Consider the following 14,814-nt stretch of genomic DNA (forward strand, 5'->3'; position numbering starts at 1 on the left):
ACGAACTATATTCGTGGTCATAATCATGTGGGAGGGCAACAATATTTAAAAACAATTTATTTAAAACTTTACTTCTCTTGTTCTTTTTTTCTTGTTTCATTTTTTGTATTTTTATTTGCTTTATCTTGTTTAGTCAATGTTTGTTTTTCCTATCTAGTTTTTCATGTTTTGACAATCACTTTTTAATGTTTTTCTACTATACACATTTTAACATTTTCTACTATACAACGATACCATTATCAATTTTTTTTTTTAAGGTCTGGGACAATACAAAAATTACTGCATACTTATTTTTGCAAATAACAAAGAAATATTAGTGAAAAACACAGCCAGAGTTGACCCCAGAAAAAATACATTTTTAAACACATTAGCAAAGTCACATAAAACAAGTCACACCTCCAACCTAAAAATTTTCTCAAATTTTAAGAGCTTTTTCCAATGCATTTTAAAGATCAAAAATTGGATGAAAAAATGATTTTTAGCGTACAAAAAAAAAACAAATTTTAATTCAAAAGGAATCGCAAAATTGTAGGTTATCATCACGCGTTTCATAAAAAAGGAAACTTGAAAAAAAACGAAAACCGTATACCGGGGTGACATTGATAGGTTGATTTTTTTTTCTTCAAATGAAAAATACGAATTAAATACAAAAGGTATGGAACTATAATGAGCTTGGTAGTAAAATGTGGGGCTAAAGTAAAGGGAATTTCTCACAAAGAATAATTGCAATAAGTTTCATAGTTTTAAGTGTTATTGAAACATAAATCAAAAATGTGTTAAGATTTATAGGTTTTTTCAGCAGAACGAGTTTCTTAGTTACTTAACTAATTATTTGGCCAATTTTACTCAAAGAATAGTCAAAATAAGTTTCTTAGTTAATGGTTTTAAGCGATATTGAAACATAATTGAAAACACTCTTCAAAAATACAGGCATTTTCAGCAAACAAAATTTATGAATTTTGCTACAAAATAAAATAACGTATTCATAAAAACATTTTTCAGTATATTTGATCATACTTGAAATTTTTTACGTATTAACTTTTTACAATTTTTTGTACATTTAAAATAAAAGTTAATAAACCTTGTTGAAAAAGCATATAATTACTTTTAATTTAGTATTGTTTTAAAAGAATCATAGAAAGTAACATTTTAATGGTAAATTTGAGTAATCAATTCAATTTGCTCACTTTTTGATTAAAATTTGTCACAAAGTCACCGCGAAAAAAAAAAACTTTTTGGAAAAACGTATAGGGTCATTATGTGTTTCAAAAATATAAATCTTGAGACGAGTCTTACTGGTTAAGTAATATTTGAAAAATGAAATTAAATCCTATGATTGTTACTTATTTTTACGTTTAATTATTATATATTTTTCATTTTAGAGATTTTCCAATAGGGTATATTTTGCGCCAAAGTTAAGGATGGTAAAAAATCTTCCAAACCCATTCCAAATTAACTTGAAGCTAATTTTTTAAAAAATTCCAAATTTTACAATTGTATTCTTTTGCAAAAAAAAAGTCTAATGGGTATTTTTGCATTAATAATCAAACAGTGCACATAGAGGAAATAAACCCATTAAAGTCATACAAAGCATTTTGAGCTTTTCTCGTTACTTTTGCAGTTTGCCGCTATTCAAACAAAATCAGATACATCTAATATAGAGAGTTGCTTGCTCTCTTGATTTCAGCTATTTCTTACTTTGAAAAAGTTAAAAACACTTTGGAAAAAATTTCATTCATGAGCAAAATTCTGATTATCCGATAGTAGATGCTTTTTACAAACTTCAGTTTTCGAGATCACAAATCGAAATAATACCTGTAACCTGGGATTAATATATATTTAAACAAAAATTATGGAAATTTGGAAATTATTGCCACTTACAGAACAATAAAAAAACTAGAGTATTATGAAGAATGTTTTTGTTTTAAAAGTTTTAAAATGTGGTATAATTGTAATTTAGTTTAATTTTGATAATTTTTCTCTAGTCGTTCAATTTTTTTGAATAAAAAAAATATTTAAAATTTGTTCAAAACTTTCTGCTCTGTTCAAGAAAAAAAAAGAAATAAACCAAAGGCAAACTTATGGAAAATCGGACGAGCTTTCCGGTAAAAATATTTACGAGACTGAAAAACTAAGTCTGTCATATAGAAATTGCCAAAAACCACCAGAAAACCTATATTTTCAACATTTTTATTTTTAAAACCGCTGTTTCTTTACAAGGATTGGACATAGGACAATGGTCAATATGGAGACTTTTATGTAAAATTGTCTAGGGAATCGATTCCCACTATCGGTTTTTAAAAATGTTGACGTTTAGACCACTTTTCAAAAAAACAGTTTTAGTAAATGATTTTTATATGTTTTTAGGACAGACATACCATCCTGCATTTTTCGTGAGCCTTTTTGTAACATCTTAGGCTATTTCTCAAAAAAATTGAAGAAAAAAAATCGTGACATCGTGAAATTTAATTTTAAACTTAAAAATCAAAAAATCTCATAGAAGAGGCTTGTATTTTTGTTTCAGTGTATTTTTTTTTTTCAGAAAGCCCGTTCAATTTCCTACAAGTTTGTCTTTGACCACTTTTTGATACGATGTAACGGCTCCAAGATACAGTAATTTTTAAATTGCAAAATACAAAAATATATAAATACCTTACGCCCTTCTCAAATTTTATTTTCGAGTACTATTGGTTCCATATACACAAAAATGGCTTATATAGGCCTAGGATAACATGTCTACAAAGTTTCATTGAAATCGGAGAGGGTCGGTTACAAAGGTGCTGTTTCTTTAATAAAATAATTATTGAATGAAATACATACTAAAAATTTTAACAATAATAGTTTTTAATCTCCGCGATAATGCGAAATGTTGATGAACCTTGAAGGAAAACTAATTCCAAAACTATATATTTTTGAAAACTTAAAGAAATTCAAAATGAATATCCCCCAATAAATAAGTGAATACTAAGCATAACTTATAAAAGAAATAAATACAAATTCACAAAATACAGTGGATTCTTTGGCTGCTTTGATTTTTAGTTCTATAATTTGATACCTCCCGCTCTCGACGGTCCCTTCAATATCGTAAGCGAGAGAGTCCACTGTACTCCTAAAAATTTAAAGTTAACTTTCCAAATTTCAATAGTTGTTTGTCATGAGGCTGTTGCAAAGTTGTTGGCAGTTTTTTATTTGAATTTCAAGTACAAAAAGATGAAAAAAATCAAGATGGTTTCCCGTGCGTTTAGAATAATTTAAGCATGTTTGGGTTTATCCAGAAATCTTTTGAATTTTGTGAAATTGTAACTAAAAGCCCACCTGCAAAAAATATAAATTCCTTAACTTTTAAGTCTATTTGCAAACGTTGCTGCCCATAATTAAAGCCAAACAGCAGGTCCAAAAAGCAAGTTCAACAAATGCTAACAGACAATATTTACATGTTTACATTTGTAGCTAATCGGGATCGGTGTTCAAACAGCAAATTCCGCTTACAATTGCATCGATTTGTTATTACAACATAGTACAAGTTGCGTGTACGCGTCCTACAAAAATATCACGCCTTGTGAAAACATTTACTATTTTTTGCCAAACCCAAAACAACTAAACAAACAGAAATTGACCATCCACTCGTAAGCAAAACAGTAACAAAATTTACTATCAACACGCGTGGAATATACACACACACGCTTACACACAAATCGGCCCAGAAAACAAAACAGGTAAACAAAAAGTGCACACATTTCAATATTAAACAGATATATAAATTTTTGTCGCCTCTCAGCGAAAACAACTCACTTGAGTAAACATTTGCAACCGACCCCTGGCCCTTCCTGCCACCTTCTTTTTTTTTTCGTCACCCCTACTAACGTTTTGCTGTTGCACTTGATCTGATGGTTCTCACTTACTTTCACAGACGATGATGAGTGTGTTTTTTCACGTTACGCACACGATCCTACAGACACACATTTTCGAACGTGTTTGTTTTTCTTCTTCCCAAATTCGAAAGCAGAAAAAAAAAACAAAAAAATACGAAAGTGGAAAATTCACCACACGCGATCTTTTCCAAGCGTATTTTCTTCTCTTTCCACTTTTTTTCCTTTAATCTTCTTCACTTGTTTACTTCTTCTCTCTTTTGCGAGACGATCACTGATTTTGTTTCTTCTGTTTGAATATTTCACTTGTTGTTAGGTATTTCTTCTTCTGTAGTTTAGAACTTTAAATAATATTTTTCCCTATTTATTGTTAAAATTGTTTTATTTTTATTTTTTCCTTTCAAAAGTTTAACGTTTTTCCACAAACTTTTCCCCGCAAAAAAAAAAAAAAATCTCGCGCCACGACGAACTTCCCCAGTACACAGACGAGACAAGAAATCGACACAACTTCCGCTCTGCTCGACGACGAACGAAAAAGTGCTTCTGCTCCACGGAACGGCCGGAGGAAAACTGTGCGATTACTGGCTGGCAGCACGCTAAAAAGAATCAACAGTCGCAAAGTCTCCCGGCGCGCGACGACGACGACGACGACGGGGTCTCAGGGCTCAAGCTCAAACCACGCTCCGGCTCAGACTCAGCCGCGGCGAGTGAGTGCGGTGTGCGAAAATCGGCGTTTATTCCCTCGGGAGAGCGGCTCTATTGTTGGGTTTTGAAGAAATGTTCAAAATACGAATGCACAAGGTATTTTCAACATAAAAGTCCAAAATCTTCAAGAAAAACTACAATTCTTCGCGTTGTCATCAAACCTTCGTCAACACAAACAACAATTTAACAAAAACAAACATCGACCAAACAAAACAAGCAAGTTAACAATAGGGTCACCCACCCTACTACGAAGACGGCGACGACGGCGTACACATGGTTGGCGGTGATGACGATGACGATGATACTCACGCCAACGTGTGTGCGCTCTTTTTCTCCCGCTCTGGCTCTGGCTCGCTCTCCGTTCTCTTTGGAAATATTACTACGGCGGCCACATGCCGGATAAACGGAAGGATCGAGTCACTGGGGACGGAAGGATCGACGATGCTGGCAGGTTGATTGAAGAAGGGTGGAGGGGGGAGTATTACGACGACGACTACCGTCGATGACGATGACGGTTGTGGTGGCAAGTGAGCCGGGCAAGAATGGTTCAGAAATTTTCAAATTGAAGTGATTTTTTTTGTTATAAATAAATCTAGGAAGTACATTCACAGCAGAAAATAATTGGGTAATTCTCTGCCAATTCACACAGCAGTTGCCCCGACCCCTCTTCGATTTGCGTGAAACTTTGTCCTAAGGGGTAACTTTTGTCCCTGATCACGAATCCGAGGTCCGTTTTTTGATATCTCGTGACGGAGGGGCGGTACGACCCCTTCCATTTTTGCACATGCGAAAAAAGAGGTGTTTTTCAATAATTTGCAGCCTGAAACGGTGATGAGATAGAAATTTGGTGTCAAAGGGACTTTTATGTAAAATTAGACGCCCGATTTGATGGCGTACTCAGAATTCCGAAAAAACGTATTTTTCATCGAAAAAAACACTAAAAAAGTTTTAAAAATTCTCCCATTTTCCGTTACTCGACTGTAAAAAATTTTGGAACATGTCATTTTATGGGAAATTTAATGTACTTTTCGAATCTACATTGTCCCAGAAGGGTCATTTTTTCATTTAGAACAAAATTTTTCATTTTAAAATTTCGTGTTTTTTCTAACTTTGCAGGGTTATTTTTTAGAGTGTAACAATGTTCTACAAAGTTGTAGAGCAGACAATTACAAAAATTTTGATATATATACATAAGGGGTTTGCTTATAAACATCACAAATTATCACGATTTTACGAAAAAAAGTTTTAAAAAAGTTGGTCGTCATCGATCATGGCCGTTCATGGTCACCCGCGACAGACACGGACGACGAAACAAAGAGAAACGCAAAAAGTAACTTTTTCAAAACTTTTTTTCGTAAAATCGCGATAACTTGTGATGTTTATAAGCAAACCCCTTATGTCTATATATCAAATTTTTTGTAATTGTCTGCTCTACAACTTTGTAGAACATTGTTACACTCTAAAAAATAACCCTGCAAAGTTAGAAAAAACACGAAATTTTAAAATGAAAAATTTTGTTCTAAATGAAAAAATGACCCTTCTGGGACAATGTAGATTCGAAAAGTACATTAAATTTCCCATAAAATGACATGTTCCAAAATTTTTTACAGTCGAGTAACGGAAAATGGGAGAATTTTTAAAACTTTTTTAATGTTTTTTTCGATGAAAAATACGTTTTTTCGGAATTCTGAGTACGCCATCAAATCGGGCGTCTAATTTTACATAAAAGTCCTTTTGACACCAAATTTCTATCTCATCACCGTTTCAGGCTGCAAATTATTGAAAAACACCTCTTTTTTCGCATGTTCAAAAATGGAAGGGGTCGTACCGCCCCTCCGTCACGAGATATCAAAAAACGGACCTCGGATTCGTGATCAGGGACAAAAGTTACCCCTTAGGACAAAGTTTCACGCAAATCGAAGAGGGGTCGGGGCAACTTTTCCCGATTTCGTGTGAGTTGGTAGAGAATTACCCAATTAATATTTGATTGTTAGATGAAAATTTACTTCTTTTATGTAAAAATTATATAAAAGTGAAACAAGCAAAATCGTGCAAAAAACACACTTATTCAACAAATAATCGGTCCACATCATTAGAAGTTATAATCGAATGATTTTTTGGAATGATTAAATTTACCAAATAAGTATTTGAAAAATCTTTCTTTGCCCTTCTGACTGAATTTAAAAAAAAAACAGACCGTAAAGATAAATTACAAATTTCAGCATATCAAAATGCTTAGCTTGGAAATTTTCACAAAAAAAAACTATTCAAAAGCCCACTAGATTTAAACAATTTTGACATTTATAAATTTTATCGATTAAATCAGAATGTAAAAAAGAGTATTTTTAGCAGAAAAATAACGCAATTTCATAAAATTACATGCTAATTTCTCCAAAATCCAAAGTTAAAGTTTGTGTGCTCTACCCATTTTTTATTCGAAATTTTAGAGGACGAGTTATTTTGAAGAAGACGTGAACAGTTTGACGCCAACATTTCAAAAAGCATCATGTACAAATCATGCGTATTGAGAAAATCGCATTTAAATGTTGAGCATCATTTTTCAATTCCCATTTTAATATTAATGCAAAAAGGGAACCGTGGTGTAGGGGTCAGCGTGGTTGCCTCTCACCCAGTCGGGATGGGTTCGATCCCAGACGGTCCCGGTGGCAATTTTCGAGACGAGATTTGTCTGACCACGCCTTCCGTCGGATGGGGAAGTAAATGTTGGCCCCGGTCTATCCTAGAGGGTTAGGTCGTTAGCTCAATCCAGGTGTAGGTGTCGTCTCCCTGGGTCCTGCCTCGGTGGAGTCGCTGGTAGGCAATTGGACTAACAATCCAAAGGTCGTCAGTGCGAATCCCTGGGTGGATGGCAGCTTAGGTGTAGAGAGAGGTTTGCAATTGCCTAAACAATAAAGCCTTCGGCCACCTAGTTTCGAGTAGGAATCTTGCAATCGAGAACGCCAAGGCAATGCTGTAGGAGAATAATTAGTTTTTTGTTTTTGCAAAAGAGGATGTTCTAATGATAACAATCGATGACAAACATTGCTTTTATTGATACTTAATCATCCATATTCAATAAAACAGGTTGACAGGGCTATATAAACAGGCACTGCCGATGCCAGAGATTTTGTTTATGTTACTTTATTTAAAATCATTATTAAACAGACTTTACTGAAGTAACTTTTGCTCATTTTTGATGGAGAGAGCTTATTAGGAGAACTTTCAGAATATGCAATAACCCAGAAAGTGTCAAAATGTACATGATGCCTTTTGAAATGTTGCCATCGAGTTGTTTGTTTCGGTTTGTGTCGTGTTTTTTCCGGTTTCGTTTTTGTCTGTGTACCAACAGGAAAACGGATTTGATTTTGCACTTTTGTACGAGTTGTGCGGCCGATGTGTCTTGCGTCCTCCGTTCGTTCTGCGCGAGGCTATCGGATTTAATCATCCTCATCTCCTGAAAAAATGAACATCAACGGCACTGAAAAAATGGGAAACAAGACAGGTGCAGGGATTACGGGTCCAGGAGTTAGTGTGTTTTTGGCAGAAATTTATGCCATCTTAGAATGTGCATCCATTTGTATTAGAAGTCAAGACTGCTTTAAATGTTCTAAAATCACCAACATGCCAGTCTAAGCTAGTATGGGAATGCAGAAACTTTTAAAACATGTAGCATCTGAAAATCTAATACATCTGTACTGGGTTCCGGGCCATTGGGGTATAGATGGAAACGAAAAAGCCGACTTTCTTGCTAGAAATGGGTCAGAAGTACATTTCATTGGTCCAGAACCCTTCTGCGGGGTCTCAAAAAGCGTATTAAAAATAGAGTTTGTAAAATATGAGGAAAATACGATTCAGTTGAACTGGACGAAAACACAATTACTGAGACAATCTAGGGAGTACATCACTCCCTCTACTCAAAAATAAAAAATAAATACTCAACCTAATCTAATCTAATCTAACCCTACACAGCAAAAAATCCGTAGGTAAAATCGCATGCAAAAGCATGCACATCACCTTCGTCAAAATAAACACTTAATATTACACACTGCATGTACAATTTTTGCAAACACAAAAAAAAAGTTGCAACCGACGGGATTCAAACCCAGCACCAACAGTAAGGGCTGGCGCCTTAGCCCACTCGGCCATCAGACCGATGTAAAGCTGTAAGGATAAATGCATATATGAGCTTGACATTTCGGTCAAGTAGGTTTTCCATACTGATGGGCTACATATTTCAGGGTGTAAAATCACATAAAATTGCATAAAATAATGCAATATTTATTTTACACCCAGGTCTTTTACACGCAGCTGGATTACTACTTTTTTAGCTGTGTAGCGCAGCCAGTCTTTCGAGGGCATCCTGGAAAATGCCTTAGGTTGACTAACGCCTAGCATCCTCTTGTCATTATTAACAATTGCAGTGACCCAATGCAATAAATTGCTTTGAAACATCACAAACGTTAAAACGGCCAGGCCTACTGCGTAAAGTTAACCGCAAAGATGATTCGTTGAATTGGATTGAGTATGAACACGAATGTTCATACAACAATACAGTTCTGAATCTACAGGGGAGGAAGAAACGTGGGGATCCCCCGCTCACGTTCCTGTTTGTTAGAGCAATTAATCGTTGGGAGCACCATGCTAAGAAGTGTTGGTGCTCCGGAACCCTCAGGGATGAGACATTGTATTTCCACAAATGCCTAGAACACTATTTGCCGTGGTTATAGCGCCACAACTCGCTCTTCAAAAAAAAACCACTCAATCTGAACAATAAATATCTCATTAGGCTTCATCCATAAAGTACGTCACGCTAAAATCGACCAAAATTTACCCCCCACCCCTCCCCCCCTTTGTCACGCTATTCCTATACTAATAACATGCAATGTCACACTTGCTCAGACCCCCCTCCCCCCCTAGAGCGTGACATACTTTATGGATGACGCCTTATATATATATCGGGCTTATAACAGGACACTGTCCGTCTAGATATCATTTGAAAAAGCTAGGTCTTAGTCAAATAGATATCTGTCGGTTCTGTGACTGTGAAGCCGAAACATCAAAACATACAATAATAGTAACGTGTCATCCTGAAGTCTTCGATAATAAAATGGGTATACCGCAATAGATCAAAGACGCAGTGGTCCCAACCCAAAAAAAAAGTCCAATGATTTTTTTTATGAACATCACCTTATTCTTTAAAATAGCCTTTTTACCATTTTCATTTTAAAAAGAACCGCTAATTTTTATGAGCGAGCAAAAATGAGTGGCTCCTAAAAAAGAGCTGTTTGGCCCAAGGGGCTGGGAACTCTAATATTACTTAGGAATACTGAGTATACTAACGATATTCCAGTATACTTGTTAGTATACTAACCGAAAAGCAATAAACGGTTAGTATATTAAGATACTCTCAGTATATTGGTAAGTATACTGGAAATATGTAAAGAAAATAATAAGTATACTAACATATATTTTGATATACTGGGTAACATAATAATTATAGCTCTAAGAGTTTCCAACCCCTTGGTTTGGCCACCTCTTGAATCCGGATATATTCCGTTTTAAAAATAAAAATAAAAAAATGTAAAAAACTAAAAAAAACTAAAACACGAGCCATGGTCTTAACATTTGGAAAGAGTCCTTAAATATGAATAAACTCCTGTTTAGTTGTTTTCAATAATCATATTCCTAAAAATCTAAGTATTGACGGAAAAAAATACAAATAAACTTTTTTCTCGCTGTACATAGGAATTTCATTAAAAAAAAACTAAATATTCTAAAACCAGCACAAACATGCTTAATATTCTGACGGGGTAGGGGGCGGCGAAATAAGCTTTAAAAAATATTTGCAACGGCATATAAGAGAAACAATAACTTTTTTAAACAAATTATTGTGATAATCAAATGCAATGGGCGTATCCAAAACCCAGTACATTCCATACACGATTTTTCAAAGTCCTCGTAAAAAACAGTTCGATAATCAAATCTCAAAGAAAAACATGTTTTCTTGTTTCAAATTGTTGAGCTAGCATATTAGCCTAAAATACTCTCAAGTGACTTGAACACTTGAAATCAGGCCTGTCTAACGTACAGCCCGCGGGCCGGATCCGGCACGTGAAGCCTTTTCATCCGGCCCGCGACGACTTTTCAAAATAGTTCTATGACCGGCCCTTAATGCATTTCATGAAAATAAATTGAGTGTCTAAATTTAAAAAAAATAAGCTTGAGATCATATTTTTAAAACCATAACAAAAATTTTATTTGAAACATTTTGTTTCTTTTTTTTTGCTTTTGCTATTAAATGTTGCTAATTCAACGTATTATTTGGATTTTGCCTTTGTATATTTTCAAATGTTTTTTGATTCAAATTCAAATAATGTTTGAATTTAATTTTTATGATATCTTTATTGATAGTTCCAGTATCAATTATTAAACTGAACAATGGTGCAAGAAAACGAAATTATCCATTTCGTAAAAATGTTAAATATATGAAAGAACATGGATGTTATTTCCAGTTTTTACTGTGTTTACTGTGTGTATGTTTAATTTACTTTTTTGAAGAACTTGATGAAAATTGTTTTTTTATAAATCAGTTAACGAAAACCCATAAATGATTGTTTAAACAGATTTTCAAAATTTTTTAAATGTCTCATATCGAGTCAAAAAATCAGGGAACAAAAAATATATTTTTTCATAAACTTTAATATTTAGAGATGTTTGAAGAATAACTAATTGGAATCAATTAAACTTATAATTTTCCATGATTTTCTATTGTTTTGTGTGTTTACAATCATTTTAAATATTTGAGTAAATGTGCAAAACAATGCAAAAAGTGTGTGTGTGTGTTTTTTTTTTTGCACTGAAGATTTGAATCCAAATTTCGTTTCAATAAATTTTATCATGCCCCGTTGATAATAAAAATCGACATTTTTTAAGTTGATGTCAGTTAACGCCTCAGTTTCGTCAAGGTATGATAGATTTGTGTTTCCTGAACACGCTCCAATTGACAGAATTAAATTCTAGTTGATTCCCTGCCTATAAATAAAATTATGAATTTGGGAACCAATTCTATGGTATTATCTTAAGCAACCATATGCACCTTCATTTATCTATTGGGATAGCAAAAATAAGGGGGTGCGCATGGTTGCTTGTATAAGGGAACGCATGGTTGTTCAAAATGATTCCATATCATTTACACTCAAATTTACAATTTTATTTATTTGCAGAGAATTCACAAAAAAATCAACTCTGTTGATTGGAGCGTGTTCAGGGATCCCAAATATATCATACCTTGACGAAACTGAGGCGTTAACTGACATAAACTTCAAAAATGTTGAGTTGTGATATTTAAATAAATATTTGAGTTAAGGAAATCAAGCATAAAAAAACTTGCCACGACCAATGAAATCTGAACTTTTTCAACTAAATGATATCAGGATATTTGATTGCAATCGACAAAACCAATTTCAATACAATTCTAAACAAAACAAATTAAAAATAAATTTAATTAACTGGATTTATCTTTCTTAAAATCAAGATATATTAATCATATTTGCAACACTTGTTTATTTATTTGTTTATTTTATGATTTATTTATTAATTTTATGAAAAAAAATATAGTTTACTTTTTCCACTATTATCAAACATTAGATCTGGCCCGCCACTGCCTTCAGAAAAATCAGATCTGGCCCGCAGGGCCATAAGGTTGGGCACCCCTGCTTTAAATCCAAGATGATGGTCAAAATGATGGTGATAGAATATGGAGAATATGCATTTGGTATATCTGACATCATATTAATATAGTTAAATTGCTGATGATTTCACAAACCACTTCATCACAAAGCCAATAATGATCGTTTAAACTTCTGACTTACTTTTCACTCACGTGCACCGTATTTTCTGAGTGATATTGGCATTGCTTAAAGAATTATGTATTTTGAATTTATTAAATAATCAAATTTATGAAATTTTCTACTACTACTCTACTTTTGTACTATTCGTTTATTTTCAACGAGATTTTATTTATTAACTTTCAAACACAATATTGATTAGAAAATAAACGAATCAATTGCGTTTTTTTTTTAATCACTCCATAATTCTATAAAAGCGAAAAATAAATCAACAAACAAAGTTTGAAACAAATGTAACGTCGAAAGTCAGCGTTAGTCAAAACAAAAAAAAAATCTAAGTCATATCGCGCGCTATGCTCAAACACTCTTCTTATGCTACCAGACACTGATCATACCTCCGGAGGGTTGAAGAGAGGGAACCAACGACGAGGTGGGGGTGCCAGCGGGGGTCACAGATTATGAAAACATACGCTTTACGTGTGGTATCGTCATCATCGGCACTATCATCGTCATCGTCTCGGCGATGGGATCTTGCTGTTTCTTTTTTTTTTTGTGAGTGTGGCACACGAGAGAATTCGCAACAACTCTCCGGGAGGTAATTTTGCGATATTTTTACGGAGAGCTGAAGGGTGAGAGAAGCATGGTTGTGGTGTTCTCTGAGTGGTTGGATGTTGTGTTTTGTTTAGGTTTAGTCACTCACTTTATTTTGTTTAGTCGAGCGGTAATAAACACATTATGAAATAGTGAACAGACGTAAGAAATAGTACATTTTGATTTAACTAAAAATGCTTCTATAAATTTTCAAAAAAAAAATACTGCGTCATCCATAAAGTATGTCACGCTCTAGGGGGGGGGGGGGTCTGAGCAAGTGTGACATTGCATGTTATAAGTATAGGAAAAACGTGACAAAGGGGGGAAGGGGGGTAAATTTTGGCTGATTTTAGCGTGACTACTTTATGGATGAAGCCTACTAAAACTAATTGAAGTATGGGAAAACTCTTCAGAAGTAAAATACCATTCATTTTTTTATCATTAAAATTAACATGTAATACAATAAAAGTACACTTTAAAAATATACTGAAATTCTATGCAACTTATTCATTGATCTGAAATTAAAGTGTTTTAATTTGTCAGTGTTTTAGTGTCTCGTTTTTATACAGACAAAGGTTTTTTTCATTAATTTTTTTATTGTGAACTGTTTGAATTATTAAGATTTTTTTACTCGATTTTTTATAAATCAGTTGTCTTAACGAATCAATTTATCATATATTTACGACAAGCCTAAAACTAAGAGAATGAGAGCCACAAAATTGTAACTCACTCTCAAACAGAACTCAAAAGCACATGGTTTGTCGGATGTACCATAGTATTGTTTGTTTTTTGAGATTTGTAAACAACTAAAACACTGTACTTTGAATCATATTTTATTGTGATTAACAAAAAAAATATTGAAATTGCTTTGTTCTATTTTCGTCATGGTTTCAGAACGATTCACCTACCAATATTGGTTTGATCAACACGCACACCAGCACTACAATCTGTCTGGTAACGCACTGGCCCACTTCCCCACTGTGTCCCCCTCCCTCCTTTCACCACCAACCCTAAACACCCGGAAGCCACCCAAAGAATGGTAATTTCACGCCTGTTGCGCTCACGTTGCGATTTGGATAAACATGCGTTCCGTGGCAGTTCTTACTTGGACAAGGAGGGGGGAGGCATGGTGGCCACCGTCATAGTTCCGCGAAGCCCTCCGGAGCCGCACCGCAGACACGACGCAGCCCTTGGCCCTCGGGAAGAAGAGCCGACAGACCGCGGTAAGCTCGTGACTTCACGCCATTCCAAAGGCCACCCCTGGCTCCCCTGGCTCCCTCTCGTTTTGCAGGGATTGTCCTCTGGGCACCACCCTTCGCTCGTTGGACGTCGGCCCATAGAGTAATCGACTAGCAAGGCTTTATTTATTTGTCTATTTGATTAGCACTTGGATGTTCTTGAGGCGGTGGGGCTGGACAAAACAGGGGGTCGGCCGTACTCAACGTAGTTGGTCTATATTGAAATTCTTATTTCTAGTTATTTTTCTGAATTTGTTTGAGCTACCATACTGCGTATCGATGCATGTACTTTCTTCATGTTACAACTATTCTTTTAAAATAAATAATGGCACCATCTGCGCCCCTGCGATTTTCGTGATTTTCGTCTAAGGTGTAACAAGAGGTTTCCAGCATCAAGGATTACTGACCAGTCTAAATGGAATTACCAGGATTACAGGCAATATGTCACGAATTACTATGATTTCCGAGAATTACTTCGGATTTCCAGAAACCACGCAGAATTGCTCAAATTTATAAAAATAACTTGGAATTATTGCCTAGCTTCCAGCATATTGAGAAAAATCT

At 34.6% G+C, this 14,814-nt stretch overlaps 2 protein-coding genes across 3 annotated transcripts in view; both read right to left on the reverse strand.

Moving 5' to 3' along the window:
- Nucleotides 1–4,229, reverse strand: part of LOC120429902 (uncharacterized) — a 170,813-nt gene extending 166,584 nt beyond the window's left edge. Inside the window, exon 1 of one of the 2 annotated variants that reach the window (XM_039594999.2) lies at nucleotides 3,903–4,229. The gene's annotated coding sequence lies outside the window, so the exon portion shown is untranslated. Of the gene's footprint in view, nucleotides 1–3,792 lie in introns of both variants that reach the window. The other variant, XM_052711224.1, reaches the window with a different exon arrangement.
- Nucleotides 1–14,814, reverse strand: part of LOC128093352 (uncharacterized) — a 72,309-nt gene that overhangs the window by 13,197 nt on the left and 44,298 nt on the right. Inside the window, exon 5 of the mRNA XM_052709863.1 lies at nucleotides 12,892–12,961. Within this exon, the coding sequence (XP_052565823.1) occupies nucleotides 12,892–12,961 (70 nt within the window). The remainder of the gene's footprint in view (nucleotides 1–12,891; nucleotides 12,962–14,814) is intronic.

The sequence above is a fragment of the Culex pipiens genome, chromosome 3 (genome assembly GCF_016801865.2).
Source record: "Culex pipiens pallens isolate TS chromosome 3, TS_CPP_V2, whole genome shotgun sequence".
In the NCBI taxonomy this organism is placed as follows: domain Eukaryota; kingdom Metazoa; phylum Arthropoda; class Insecta; order Diptera; family Culicidae; genus Culex; species Culex pipiens.